This window comes from Megascapheus bottae, chromosome 15 (assembly GCF_031878675.1).
Source record: "Megascapheus bottae isolate mThoBot1 chromosome 15, mThoBot2.hap1, whole genome shotgun sequence".
Taxonomy (NCBI): domain Eukaryota; kingdom Metazoa; phylum Chordata; class Mammalia; order Rodentia; family Geomyidae; genus Megascapheus; species Megascapheus bottae.
This window is the reverse complement of record NC_143523.1, coordinates 15,256,926-15,272,173: the sequence shown is the minus strand read 5'-3', so window position 1 is coordinate 15,272,173 and position 15,248 is coordinate 15,256,926. Positions and strand designations below refer to the sequence as shown.

Below are 15,248 nucleotides of genomic sequence, written 5' to 3'. Positions count from 1 at the left end.
GTGTACCATGTGATCTGAGAGATAGTATGTAAGATTACAATAAAAACCAAACAAAAACCAAGTTTGCCAGCGGCTTAGCTACCAAGTGACATTAATTCATGCTAGCAAACTTGACATGGCTGGTGAATATATTGCTACTCAGTAACTTCTGGCCTGGTGGAAGAACACAGCATGACTGTCGTTTCTCATCTGGTTCCCTCATGACCAGTTCCCTCACATACTTTTAGCCTGAGGAATCCCCATTTCTCATTCATTTGAGCAGAAAGGCTTCTTTTGGAATTACTCAGTGACTCATAACTTGGCTTACCTGCTCACTGTGTGTGAGCTCATTCTCAGGCAGAGTGCTGAGATGAGTAGGTGAGATTAATTAAATCATGTCCCCTCACAACCTTGCTCACCTTCTACCACACAGGGTCTTCCCTTCTCCCTTATTTATGCCAGAAAATAATTTTTTGTTTTCTTATCTTCAAAATCTTCTCTGTGCTAGTGATAAACACTTCCCCAACTGGGAACACTCTAGTGCCTGAACCAGGAGAATGAAAGAGAAACATGAGAAAATACTTTTCCTGAGGTCTTTCCACATTTCCCAGCTCTCAGTGGGCCTTTGCCCAGGTTTCAAATCCAAAAGATGAAGTTTCTGTCTCTTTCAGTTGCTCATATATGTTGCTTAATTACAACTCAGACTTTCTGTAAGTCAGATTTATAGAAGATAGAAAAACTGAACACAAGTTCTCATGTGAATTTTTGTCTTTGCCTTTCCTTCTTAATTAGTCTGCTACTTTTTTTTAAAGTTGCTGTTTGTGTTTTTCTGATGTTTTAGTTGTGGCCTAGAGTTTTTATTGAGACATTGGTTTGTAATGTCTATGATAGGGCTGCTACATCTTTTCTGGTGCCAGGAATGGACCTATCTTTTTTTTTTGCCAGTCCTGGGCTTGAGCTCATGGCCTGAGCCCTGTCCTTGGACTTTCTTAAGGCTAGAGCTCTACCACTTGAGCCTCAGCACCACTTTTCTATGTATGTGGTACCAAGGAATCGAACCTGGGTCTTCATGCATGCGAGGCAAGCACTGTACCACTAGGCCAAACTCCCAGCCCCTGGACATATCTGTTTAAATGTGTCCCTTTTATCTTTAATATTGACATGACTTCATCAAGGGGTACATCAAGGTCAGAGAGCCAAATGCCATCATCACTGATACTATTTAGTGCTGAAAAAGAAACAGTGTTACTGAAATGATTTGAGGTTCTATAAGGCTAATAGAAAAGATGTCTCTGAAAAGATTCCTTCTCAGTTGACAGCCTTGCTAGTCCTGTCCTGTCGGATGATCGTATCATCCGTGTATAGACTCAAAATGGTCTGAGTCAATGTTCTTGCTAAATATTTTTGTGCAATTCATGTTTTAGCATCCATCTGATCAGATCTTTTGGTTACACAAGATAGAAATCAGTGGAGGGAGTAAAAAGGGAAGATAATTATGTCCACTCTGGAATTGTATGGAATCCAAGAAGGAAAAGTGAGCAGTTTATCTCATCCATGAAATCTGGAAACCAGTGTCCTGGAAGAAACTGAGGTGACTCTTCTCATATTTTTGACTTTTGTTTTTCTGGGGGTGGGAGACATGGTTCCTCACATTATTACTTGTGTATTTGCTTAATCCCCTTTTCTTTTCCCACTGTGTGAGGACAGATGGGGGGGTGGAGGGGAGAGAGAGAGAGAGAGAGAGAGAGAGAGAGAGAGAATCATTCCTATGACAGTATTGAGCTACTGCATCCACCTTACCCTAAGGCAGCTCTGTTTCTGATTTGAACCAAATTTTAAGAAAACCAGTCCATCTTCTGTCCTATTTTAGTTAGAGTTGGCTCCAGTTGAGAAAGAAAGCATCCTTTCTCTTTCTCCAGCTCCTTCTATACCTCCAGCCTAGTTTACATTGGACTCCAGATCAAAGAAGAAACATAAATCCTGCTTTTCAGTGTCTCATGGCAAAACTGAGTTTTTATTTGTTCCAAGTTTTAGAACTCAGTCACCTTATTAGGAGGCTTTCCTATGGAGCTAGTCTCTGGATTTGTCGGGGTCTGTGCCTCTCCTCCAGTGGCTAAGGATGTAAGTTACTCCATGTGTCTTCCTTGTCTAATAAGAAAAAATTTAAAATCATTGACTCCACCCCTAGCCTCTCACACACAACTATAGAAAAGACATTTGAGATCTGCTGAAGTCCTTCTCCCCACCTTCCTTTTAAATTATTTTTCACGCTAATTTATTAACTATCCATCATTTAAGTCAGCACATCTGAGCATCTAATTGCATCTGTCTCAAGAAAATCCAGATTAATGAAGGAAAAACATTGCCAAATCAACAACAGTGAACACAACAAAATGCACTAGTGTATTAGGAGAACCCACTTAAGATTCTTTGTGCCGTTTTCCATGTAAGCACACATTTAACTTCCATAGGAAACAACTCAGACATTCACTGAGAAGCAACTCAGGCATTCACTGACAGATAAACAGCAAAGTGAAATGTGCTATATACATGCAATGGGATGTTATTCGTTGCTCATAATGAAGGATAAAGCCTGAAGACATTATGCTCAATAAAATAAACCAAATGCAAAAATAAAAGTATCATACGAGCAATATGATGCAATTCTTTAAAGAAGGAATATGAATGAAGTGTGTAAAACTATGTCCCATATGAGGAAATGGCTTTAGACAAGTTAGGTAGACACAGTTATTAAATGGAAGTAGTAGGACCAAAATTCAAGTTTCTTTTACTACAAAGCCCAGATTATTAATGTCTCACTAGAAAGCCTCCCAGGGACTGCCAGGCAGAGGTCACTTTAGGAAGGAAGATTTTATGCTCATCAATGTGTGTCTGTGTGTGTGTGTGTGTGTGTGTGTGTGTGTAAAGGGGGGTCGGAATGACACTGTCAGTGATCGAGTAAATGTGAAGGGCGCTTCACTTTACCTTGATTTATGGGATATTAGCTTTTAATGTAGGGGACCTGTTGCTTCCTCATCTCCAAAGACGATGGCTCTATTTCACCTGTTATACTTGAGAATAAATAATTGCAGCTCACTGTAACCAATTCAAGGTTTGTTTTTTCTCAAGCTTCCAGTCCATGGAGGCGTATCATTCAGCTGGAGGGGATGGGAAATGGAGCTTACATGTGAGGACTGCCAGCCAGGACTAAGGAAGGCGACGTTGTGATATATGCATGTGCACACTGGAAAGGCCCACGCCAGTGGATGCAGACATCCTCTGAAGATGGAGACTTCAGTGGAGAGGCATCTGGGAGCCCAACATTTCTTGCAATCTTCAAGGGAGAGTTGAGCTTGGCATCAACTGCTGCTCTTTTAGATTTCGCAGAAGTCCTGGCTTAGTTTGCCAGGCCAGGCCTGAGAGGACTCACACCTTGGGAAGACAGTTGAAAGGTGGTGTTGAGAGCACAGCCACACAGGAATGACCTGGTGAGAAGGGCAGTGGAGGAGGCAGCCCTCCCAACACGCTTTGCCTTCTGGCTCCCATAAACCTCCAGTAACGTGGGATTCCTAAGGGCTCTGGTGCAGAACAACAAGCTGGAGGAATTAATAAGTCAGAGAAAGCAGCGGTTCCTCCCAGCCCCCACTGAGTTCCCTGCTACCTGCCTCCTCCCCGTGCCCCCCCCCCACTCTTGTTGGCAAGACAGTGAGTTGACAGATGTTTGAGGCTTGCTGCAGCCTTTGCTCCCAGCTGTGTGCATGGCTCAGGAGCAGTGGGGACACTGTGTTCTGCACCTGCTCAGCATTTTCAGGTGGGGAGAGTCTGCTGAGGTGTAGTCTCCATGTGTAGGAGATTGGGTATACATGTGTGTGGTCAGTTTATATTTGTGAGGATTCTGACAGTCCGGGCTCATGTAGCAGGGAGCGTTTTTGTTTGTTTTTGTTTTTAGATAATTAGATCTTTGAGGGGGGGGAAGGACAGTTAATACTTCTCCTCACTCAGCTCCTCCATTCCTGTTAGACGTCACCATTCTAGTAAGACACAGAAACCAGGTACATTTGGATGTTGCCTGGTACTTGAATTGCAGATTTAATTCTGGAGCAAACACCCAATTTCACATACATAGGTTTTATTCATTGGTAAATTGCTTAGGTGGTCATTATAATTAGTTGATAGTCATAGTTGTCATGCGCCTTTTAGGGAATCCTTTAGAAGATTCATTACTTAGATCTAGGTATCTAGTTAAAATACCTTAAACTAAGTCCTGACATAGGAATAAAATATTACCATCTGGACCTGTTACCTTGTTGGCAGCTCAGTTATAAGTAGAACTCATTCATTCATTCATCATGCAAACCTTTATGATAACTATGCTGATGTATCTTTTAGTATTTATCACATCTTTTTTCTTTTATAAACTGTAATTAATAAAAGGGTTGCAGTTATATTTGCCAGATAGAAGGTGCATTACTTCACACACATTGATACCACTTCTCATGTTTTTGTCCCATTTCTCTTCCTCTATTCCCTCCCCTCATCTTGTTTCCCCCTTCCTTTTCGTAATTCAAATAAACAAATAATCGTATATGCAATATACCAGATAACAAGGTAAGATACTGTAACAATATGAGATAACCAAGGGACAACATAAGAGATGAATAATCTAGTGCATTAAGAATAACAATGACATATATGGCTTTTGTTTCCATATCCTGGAGGTCCTTTCATTTGGCCTCATCCTATATGGCCTTATGTATCCAGCTTTTGAGCTATTTTAATCCTCTGCTGGGAGAGTCCAAGGTTTGTACTAATTATGACAAATGAGGGAAACCATTGAGCCTATGTTCCTTTGGGTCTGGCTTAATCACTTAATATGATTTTTCCAAGTCTTTCCATTTCCTTACAAACGGGGCGATGTCGTTCTTTCTGCTGGCAGCAATAGAATTCCATTGTGTATAAATACCACATCTTGTTGATCCAATCATCGACTTAGGGGCATATGGGTTAGTTCCATATCCTTGCTATGATAAATAGTGCTGCAATGAATATTGTTGTGCTAGTAGCTTTAGTATGCCCTTGTTTCTGGACGATATTTATCACATTTATTAAAAACACAAATGTCAAGCTGGGCGAGGTGGCTCACACCTGTAATCCTAGCTACTCTGGAGGCTGAGATCTGAGGATCAAGGTTCAAAGCCAGCCTGGGCACAAAAGGGCCTGAGACTCTTATTTCCAATTAACTTCTAGAAAAGGGAAGTAGGGCTTGGCTTCAGGGTTGGGCGGTAGCCTTGAGCCGAAGAACTCGGGGAAACTGTCCAGGCCCAGTTCAAGCCCCATGACCTATAAAAAACAAACAATCCCCCCCCCCAAAACAAACCCCCACACAAATGTCAAACCCCAAACCTGTTCTACTACATCAGAACCTCTAGGAATCAGTTTGTCATTTACAGATGATCATACACAGCACTGGAGACAGAACTCAAGGCCTTGCTCATGCTAGGCAAGTATTCTAGCACTAAGCTACATCCTCAGTCCCCCAGAAACTATGATTAAAACGTATATAGCTTATGTCAGATGTGCCCTGTTATATAGGATGAGCAAGATAGTCTTCCCCTGGTCAGTGCATCACACACATGACTAGGGAAGCTCCAGTAGCAGGCCACCAAGGGGCTGAAAGATTTTCCTGGGCACCCAGGGGCTGGAAGAATGGCTTTTGGATTCAGCCTTTGCCATAGCCACTGGTATCCTTGGCTCTGTATCACCCTCACCATGCAGTCTTCCATGTTTTATATGGAGTGCAGGAGGCTACCCCTCCCTCCTGTCAGCCAGATGTAGAGTGAAGGAATGTGCCTGGCTCTATACAAACTTGTCCTAGTTACAAATGACAAGAGGGAAAGGAAAGAGAGGGATTTACCCACTTGTCAAGCTCTCACTCTGATCAGCATACAGTGGATTCCTTCCTCTTTGGCAGTGGAGCCTCACAGTGGGGGATTAAAAAAAAAACAACTTGTTGAATTTACAGTCATGAAACACAGGGTCCAGGTCTGACTTCCTCTGGGTGTATATTTAGGTTCTCTAAATCTTGTTTTCTCCATCTATGTAGGCAAATTCATCGCATTTATGTGGTGGGATTGCTTTGGGAACTCAATAAAATGTGTAAACTGCTCTGCACTGTACCTAGCATATGGTCAGTGTTAGTACACGATATTTGTTTTTATTAATAAAATTAGTAACTGTTGGGCTTCCATTTGTGCGCCCAGATGTGGCTCTTCCTCTGGTATTTACTGCCAATCCCCTCCATATTTCTAGTGGCTGTCCTCTGCTCTCTGCCTCAACTCTGTGGAGGACTGTGAGTCCTGCTGGCCAAGGTTCAGGAGAGCGTTTTTTAACCTCGGCCCATTCTTTGTAGCTTAGGTTGGCATCATAAACGTCCTCAGGAAATTCCAATTTCCTTCCCTCCTCCCTCTAGGGCTGCCACTTATCACTTCCAACCCCACTGAAATGTGTAGTTTGGGCCAGAGGATCTTCAACAGGCTTTCTCAAGGGGGTCTTATTAGAATGTATGTGTGCCATAATCCACCTTAGGCCTGAAAAACCATCATTTTTCTGGCAGGTCATTCTTTCTGATGTGACATACGGGCCTGGTTGTCTTCCTGGCTGTCTCTACTCAGTTTGAGGTCTCTCAGCTAGCACAGAACAAAAACCTCCAGCAAAAATTAAATGTTCGTGGAGCTTTTCCAAGATCATAGATACTGCCCCTGTGTGACAGACAAGGAGGCAGAACCTCTGGTGATCAGGACCTGGGCCAGGAGGAAGAATTCTGTGTGAAAAGAAGCTCTGGCCCTGGGCAGGATACATCCAAAGTACTTAACAAAAGGCAGCTCATGTTCCTCTTAATCTCATGTGCTGGCTGCAAGATTCTGAGTTCCTTGAAAGACCTGTTTCCTTTCTAGGAGAAGAGATTCCAAAAGTAGGGAGTTAAGTAGCCAGTTGGCTGCTTGGAAAGCGTGTGGGAAATGTGACAATCATTGTCATACATAGCCTCAAGAATGGGGGAAGCACCTTGGACAGTATGTGTCTCCTCACCAACCCATGGCTTTTTAAATGAGGAGGAGAGAGCATTGTGTTGGGAACTGGCATGGAGAGGAAGAGTAATGATCTCCCAAGACCTTGTCAATTAATTTTACAACAGCAATGCGAATCCCAGATGGCCCCAGGCTTTGATGTCTACTTTTTATATTATACTCCAGGCTTGGGGGTCCTGGAATTGTGCAAAAATTGGATATAGTCACAATAGATTTGAGTAGAAGGTAGGAAAAAATGGACTGAGAGAGGGGGAAAATTCTGCTTTCTTAGCTTTCAGGCTCCCCAGTATTTTATGGAGAGGGTGTGCTCTTGGGTAAACAATGGGAAGGAAGGGGGCTGGAGTCGAATGAGACATCTGTGAAATATGTAGCAAGAGCAGTGATTAGCATCACTAGTGCAGCTGGGGTTGAAGGTGAGGGTCAAGGTCATCCACTGAGTCCTCAGTCCCCATCCAGACCACAGCCTGCACTTACAGAGGTAGTCTCTTCACTTCTTGGACTTCCAACTTAGATAGCTACACAAGGCATTTTGGGTTTAATGGGCCATTAACTACAACTTTTCAGGTCTAATATCTGTCCTTCTGGCATTTCCTGTCCTCCTGGGCTTTATGGCAGCTCTGCCTGCTGCTCATTTGTAAAGTGCAGATAGCACAGCATAAGCTGGTATTGTGACTGGAAAACCACAGGCATCACTGACACAGATGGGAAAGCTTACCATGACCCAGAGAGAAAACATGCTCTCTTCTTTGGAGAGCATTTCCCCTTTACCCAAAGATGTGTGTGAATATGGGGTGGAGTCTAGCTTTAAAAGTAAAACCAAAAAACATCAACAAACATTGTTGGGCAAATATGTGGGATGCTGTGTGCATGCACGTAGTATAGTTAATGTTTCACCTCCTTAAATGTTAAAAAATGTTTTGGCTAGCAGGTAATAATGGGGGTATAGTGAGCTTCCAATACATGTAGACAACATGCACTAATCAAATCTGGGGAATTACTGTTTCCATCTTTGTGTTTGGAGTCAGGGAGCTTCCCTTTCTTCTAGTTATTTAAAAAAACTGTCTGCATTTTAACTAAAACATACTGATTCTCGGAGCGTCAGTGGGAAGGCAAGCGGCGAGGATCCAGGCCAGGCTGGGCTCTGCACCATCGTGGGCTGTGGGGCCTGCCTTGCGCTGAGTACCCTCCAGTCCTTCATGATGCGACTTTAGTAAAGTTCTGCAATCGCCAGAGGTCGAAACACAACAGTCGCTGCTTTGCGAAGATATGCAAGATGAAAAAAAAATTAAATCTGGGTTCTCCTGTCCTCGGCTTAGATCCAAAACTTGCCTGGAGAAAGAAGGTGTAGTTGAGGAGCAGGGACGGGGGAGCCCGCACCCAGTTACCGCTTCCCGGCCATGACAGCCAGCGGCCAGCAGGTGTCAGTGCGCCCTCGTTCTGCCGCGGCGCCCCGCCCCGGCCTCCGGGACCCCTCCCCATGTGTGTCCAGGGGGGCGCGGTTTCACACCCTGAGCTGCCCACGTCCCGCACATAGATCTGCAGCTGGGATGACAGGCGACTGTCTTGTACCAAGTCGGAACCCTGGCCTGGCCTGCGGGCGCGTGGGTACTTGCGCATTCCGTTCCAGGAGTCTGATCCGAACGCGCTGCTTCCTTCCCCGCCAGGCTCCCTCTCCCCAGGGCTGCCAGGAGCACCTGCCGCCAAGTCAGGGTGGGGCCGTTCCCGCCCAGATGCCCTCAGTACCCGCGGCTACTCCCCTTAACCTGTGTCGGCGCGTCCGGCAGGCCACCCTTCCTTTCCAGGACCCATCTCCATGTGGGCGCTGAGGTCCGTGGGGCCGGCACTGCCCGGCCAACTCCCAGCAGGGGCGGCTCCCCAGCCCCGGGCTGGTTCTCCGATCCCGCGATCTAGGTGCCCGCCTCTCCGGAGGGCCGGTTCAGCCTGCAGGGCTGCGCAGCGCTGTGCTCCCCGGGGTCCGGCGCGGGGCGGGCGCGGGTGCTAGACCCGCCGAGGGGAGGCGCGAGGGGCGGAGGAGGGTCGGCTTCCCACGTGGGGGCTGACGCCGGCTGCTCGGCAACGCCGGCTAGATCTCGGGGCTATAAAACCAGTCCACCGAAGCCAGGCGGAGCAGCAGCGTCTCCCGCTTCCGTGCAGAAGCCCCGCCGCTGTCGCGCGCCGCCCAACCAGTCTTGCGCTTTCTCCTCCTCGGGTCCCGGCTCCGGCTTGAAGCTCGCTCACGCTGTCCTCGGACCCCAGGCTCATCCGGCCTGCGGCGCTCGGCGTCCACCGAGCCCACGCTCAGGAGACACCCTGCCCGCCGCGGCCCCGCGGCTCTTGGAAGGCCGATCCTCGGTTCGCCTGGTCCAGCCGGCTCGAGGACGGGGACACCTTCATGCGGCCCCCACACGTCCCACCCAGCCGCCGCCCCCGAGCTCCGCGCGCCGCTGCGCCCCAGCCCCAGTCGGGCGCGCAACTTTGGAAGTCCCGGGGCGCTCGGAGAGGCCCCAAGTCGGGCCCAGCCCGCACCGCCGCGCCCAGGGGAGGCGTAGAGCGCCCGGAGGATTTAAAGAGGTAGACATAGGACCCCCAGCCCACGGCAACCCCTGCGCCTCCCGCCCGGGGTGGGGGCGGACCCTGCACATGGTAAGACTTCTTGCGTTGCTCTTGCTCCGGAGTCAAGCTGTGTGTGTGTGTGTGTGTGTGTGTGTGTGTGTGTGTGTGTGTGTGTGTGTGTGTGTGTGTGCATGTGTGTGCGCGCGCATAATACATATATGTATTTATATGCAAACATATCAATTTTCTGTCATCCCAACTCATCATCACCGTCTTGAAGAACGAATCTCTAACCACCGTCTCGCCCTGCTCTCTCCCTACCCCCCTCTCTCTCCTGCTGCTTAGAAAGAAAACTTGGCTGTGTCTAGGAGCTGGGATCCAGAAGGCGCCCACTCCGCGGGTCCGAGGCGCGGGCCGGCGCCCTTCGCGGGAGCCGGGTCCATGGGCCACTAGCGTCAGCCTTCCCCCCTCCCCGCCCCGGCCCGGGCTCCGTCTCCCCGCGGGCCCCCTCCGCATGTGAGACGCCGCGGCGGGGCGCAGGAGGAAGAGGAGGACTCCGGGGTGCCCGGCCGGAAGGCGACTGGCAGCAGGCCCAGGCGAGCTAGCGGGCGCCCGCGTCGCGTTCATGTTCCGCCAGGAGCAGCCGCTGGCCGAGGGCAGCTTTGCGCCCATGGGCTCCCTGAAGCCGGACTCGGGCAATGCGAGCTGGAACGGGACCGAGGCCCCCGGGGGCGGCGCGCGGGCCACCCCTTACTCCCTGCAGGTGACGCTCACGCTCGTGTGCCTGGCCGGCCTGCTCATGCTGCTCACGGTGTTCGGCAACGTGCTCGTCATCATCGCCGTGTTCACGAGCCGCGCGCTCAAGGCTCCCCAGAACCTCTTCCTGGTGTCTCTGGCCTCCGCGGACATCCTGGTGGCCACGCTCGTCATCCCATTTTCGCTGGCCAACGAGGTCATGGGCTACTGGTACTTTGGCAAAGTGTGGTGCGAGATCTACCTGGCGCTGGACGTGCTCTTCTGCACCTCGTCCATCGCGCACCTGTGCGCCATCAGCCTGGACCGCTACTGGTCCATCACGCAGGCCATCGAGTACAACCTGAAGCGCACGCCGCGCCGCGTCAAGGCCATCATCGTGACCGTGTGGGTCATCTCGGCCGTCATCTCCTTCCCGCCGCTCATCTCCTTCGAGAAGGAGCCGGACGCCCAGTCGAGCGAGCCCCGCTGCAAGATCAACGACCAGAAGTGGTATGTCATCTCGTCCTGCATCGGCTCCTTCTTCGTGCCCTGCCTCATCATGATCCTGGTCTACGTGCGCATCTACCAGATCGCCAAGCGCCGCACCCGCGTGCCGCCCAGCCGCCGGGGCCCCGACGCCGCCGCCGCCGCCGCCGCCCTGCCGCCGGGGGGCGCCGAGCGCAGGCCCAACGGCCTGGGCCCCGAGCGCGGCGCCGACCCCGCGGCCGCCGAGGCCCAGCCACTGCCTACCCAGCTCAACGGCGCCCCGGGGGACCCCGCCCCCACGGGGCCGGGCGCCGCCGCCGCCGACCAGGCGCTGGACCTGGAGGAGAGCTCGTCGTCAGAGCACGCCGAGCGGCCCCCGGGGCCCCGCAGACCCGAGCGCGGCGGCTCCCGGGCCAAGGGCAAGGCCCGGGCCGGCCAGGTGAAGCCGGGGGACAGCCTGCCTCGACGCGCAGCCGCCTCCGGGACGACGGGGCCCGGAGCTCCCGGGACCGGGCCGGGGGAGGAGCGTGGCGGCGGGGGCGCCAAGACTTCGCGCTGGCGCGGGCGGCAAAACCGCGAGAAGCGCTTCACGTTCGTGCTGGCCGTGGTCATCGGCGTGTTCGTGGTGTGCTGGTTCCCCTTCTTCTTCACCTACACGCTCACGGCGGTCGGCTGCGCCGTGCCCGGCACCCTCTTCAACTTCTTCTTCTGGTTCGGCTACTGCAATAGCTCGCTGAATCCCGTCATCTACACCATTTTCAACCACGACTTCCGCCGAGCCTTCAAGAAGATCCTCTGTAGGGGGGGCAGAAAGCGGGTCGTGTGAGCCCGCCGCCCGCGCAAGGCCGGCCTGGCTTCCACACTCCTGCAGGTGGCGGGCCTGGGGCGCCCAGGGGCCCCCCAGCGCTCTCCACCCGGGACCTGCTTCTTCCGTGTTTCCTGGCCGGCACACGGTGCTCTGCATTCCGCTGAGAGCGCCCAGGAGGGGAAACGTGCTGTCTAGCCGGGGCCACAGGCACCCTCGATCGTTGTACACGACCAGGAGCTGTTTTCCTGGTGGGCCACCCCTAATCAGTATTGTTTGCTTAAAGGTATTTTTCCACTCCTGCCCAACTTCCCGGTCTAATTTCTCCTTTTCAATAAAGAAAACTCCCCACTCAGGGCAGCCCTGCCCTCTCTCCCTCCCCACCCTCTCTGTAAATACACACTGGTTTTTTGATAGCACCCCCCTGGAACCTCCCAGCTGGTGGCCTGAGCTGTGATGTTGGAATCCTGCTGGAAAGGCACACTCCAGGCAGGACCCAGGGGCCTTTGCAATGCAAGCCCTTTTCTAGCGTGACAATGTCCCTCTGTCCTCACCAGCAACTGCTGAGGACAGTTCCTTGGACACAGACCTGCTTTGAGATTTCCTGACAGGGAAAAAAAGATTTCTGTCCTTTTTTACTTTTTTTTTTTTTCTGTGCCTAACAGCATAATGGCCTTGTCCTATGTAAATACTTCAGCGATGGCCCAAGACACAAGTAAATGAACCTTTCCGCCTTGCATCAGCCCTGTGTATAAAGCCATTATCCTCTGAGGCACCGTTTGCCCCAGTAACTCACTTAAGAACTGGTTCTTTCCGGTGCCCCTCCCCATCTCAGGGGCCTCTGCTTGAAGAAGACTACATTTCTGTCCTGTATGCGTGCTCCCCGCCCCCACCCCAAAACCCTGACTAAGGGGAAATCGTTGAGCTGCTGTTTTTAGACACAGTGGAGTGGAAATTAGGTGGAAGCAACAGATCCAATACAATTTGCCCAAGGTAAACAGTTTGAAAAGACAAATGGGCCTGCCAAACTGTCCAGCTCCAAGCCCCAAGAGCTCTTAGGTATCAAAGTATTGCCCTTCCCCTCCTCCCCCTGCTTTTCTGGCTGAGATCACATCACTAATGAATATGGCCAAAGCCAGGGGCAAACCTGGAGACCTCGTGTTTACAATCTAGGTTTCTACATGTTGGGGACAGAGACAATGGAAGGCCAGCGCTCTGATTTCACTCAAGAAAATGTCAGCACAAGTTGCTCATGACAGTGGATTTTTTTTAAAAAAAATAAAGTTTACAGATCAAATGTGAAATAAATATGAATTAAGTGGTCCTCCTGTCTGTTATGTGAGTTTTCAAAAGCTTTAAGATTCTGGGAACATCTGTCTTTATGTATATGGTAAAATACCTTTAGATGCATGAGCAATAACAAAAGCATTGCTTGTTAAATGCTCCTTACTTACATGGTAGACATTGTAGAGAGCCTGGTACAGCTATTGCCTATTACTGGCCTCTACTTCTTGAGAACCCTTGATCTAAACCCTAGCGTCACCTTCACTTCACAGATAAAGAAACTGAGGGGCCCCTGCTCAAGGTTCATAAACTTGTGGAAATAATTGTACTCGACTACATCTTATTGAAGGGTCTTTGTCTCTCCCCTCCCCTCATTTCTCTTCCCCTTCCCTCCTTTCTCTTCTCTCCTCTCCTCCCCCTTCCCCTCCCCTCCCCTCCCTTCTCTTCTCTTCTCTTCTCTTCTCTTCTCTCTTCTATTCTCTCCTTGACACTCTTCTCTTTTCTTCTTCTCTCCTACCTTTCCGTTTTCCCCACTGTATGCTGGTATTGAGAGGCGCAGCCTTTTCTGCTGGAAGGCTGGCACTCTTCCACTTCAGTCATACCTCTACTTGGGGCTTTTGGCTGGTTAAGTGGAGATAAGACCCTCATGTACTTGCTACTTAGGCTGACTTCAAACCTGGCTCCTCAGATCTCAGCTTCCTGAGTAGCTGGAATTATGGGTGTAAGCCACCAGCACCTGGCACAGGTCTGTATTCTTAACCCCAGAGAGACCCTTTCCAGAGTTCTTACACCCTCAAGTGTGTAGATACATATTGTGTACATTTCTCCAAAGAGTATGTATGCGCCAACATATGTACATACTTGTAAATGTCTGTCGCCTTCCAAGCTTGGATGTATATATGCAAAAGTCTGGAATATACTCCATGCCTTCAGTGTGATAATAGACAGCATGTGCCATGCTCTCGATGCAGTGGGATAAATACCTAAATAGAATCTCGTATTAGTTGGTAGCTCCAGTGTTCTCTGGCCAAAGGTGCGTGTCCTTCTTGTCGCCTGTCTGTCATGCCAAAGTCTGCCCTACTCCTCCGGTCACAAGATCCCTGCACTCTGGCGATGGCTCTTGGCATCTGGGGGAGCTGGCAATCCAGCTTCTCATCTGACAGATGAAGAGGCAGGTGGGAGGAAGTAGCTTGCTTGGGATGCTGCAGTTCTGGGTGATGGGGCTCTGGCCTCAGGCTGCCTTGGGTAAGAAGCCATTTGCCATGTATGTGACTGAGAGGAAGGCCAGCCCAAGCAGCTGGGTACAGAGTGGCTTGTTTAGGAGTCCCTGTGGGTGCCCCTTGTTCAGGAGGCTTCCCAAACTAGCTTCCTGGCCTTTGGTGCCAAGCTTGGCACCCTGGTGGAAGTCTGAGGTCTGCTCTCCAAGCCCTCACCCCGTAGGGCAGGTAATGTCCCACAGGTCAGATAATAGGCCCACCTTAGTTAAGCATTCAGGGGTTGGCTGTTGACTGCTTGGCCACATCTCCTGGAGAAGTATTTGGTAGCTCTTTACCTGCCTAGGAAAGGAGGGAGCTCAGGCAGTGGTGCTTTGTGAAGGGATCTCCATTATCACAGCTTCCTCTATCCCATATAGAAGTGGAGGAGAGCCTTAGAGATGAATGGAGCCCAGGCAGGGTGGAGAGCTGTATCTGTAGGTAGGGCCTACAGTGCGTCTTGGAAGTCTGTACCAGCAAATACAATGGCTTCGTCCTGGACCAATGCAAGTCTTCTCCTAATGCTTTGTCAGCTGCTTCTGTGCACAGGGGTTGGCTAGGAACATGCCTTAGGCTTTTCCCTTTGTCTGATTCTCTAATTGAAGAAGAGTTTGAGAGCAGAAGTCACCTTAGCCTCCTGCATTCCCGCATTGCATTGAAGAGGGACTGGATGTGCACCGCCCCAGGGCCCTCCAATCCCCTCCCCACAGTGCTCTACCCTGCCCTGTGGATTGTTGATGCTGCTAAGCCCGGGGAAACCCTCTGTGTCAGCACCATACCGGGCATTTTGAGGTTGTTCTTTCTCTTACTTTCACAGTCAGAGAGAATAGGTTCTTACTTGCCCCCTGATAGCTGTAGAATGTCAGGTGGAGATAAGCGGTGCCTGGGTGATGCATTAGGTAGCTGTGAACAAGGACGGCACAGCAGGGAAGCAGACATAGAGTGGGCTGGGAGAAGTTGGCACTGATGCATTCTGGGAGGATGCAGAGGGAACAGGTGATAATAACTGGGAGCCAGGAAAATAGGAGGTAGGGCTTGTGCTTCGTAAACTTTGGCAAAGGGGGCAGG

At 50.3% G+C, this 15,248-nt stretch overlaps 1 protein-coding gene across 1 annotated transcript; it reads left to right on the top strand.

Annotated features, from left to right (window-relative positions):
- Nucleotides 1–9,353: 9,353 nt before the first annotated feature.
- On the top strand, nt 9,354–13,331 carry Adra2a (adrenoceptor alpha 2A). The gene is made up of 2 exons (XM_090346895.1): nt 9,354–9,707; nt 9,963–13,331. The coding sequence occupies exon 2, from the start codon at nt 10,243–10,245 to the stop codon at nt 11,662–11,664; it is 1,422 nt and encodes a 473-aa protein (XP_090203021.1). The 5' UTR covers nt 9,354–9,707; nt 9,963–10,242; the 3' UTR covers nt 11,665–13,331.
- Nucleotides 13,332–15,248: the final 1,917 nt, after the last annotated feature.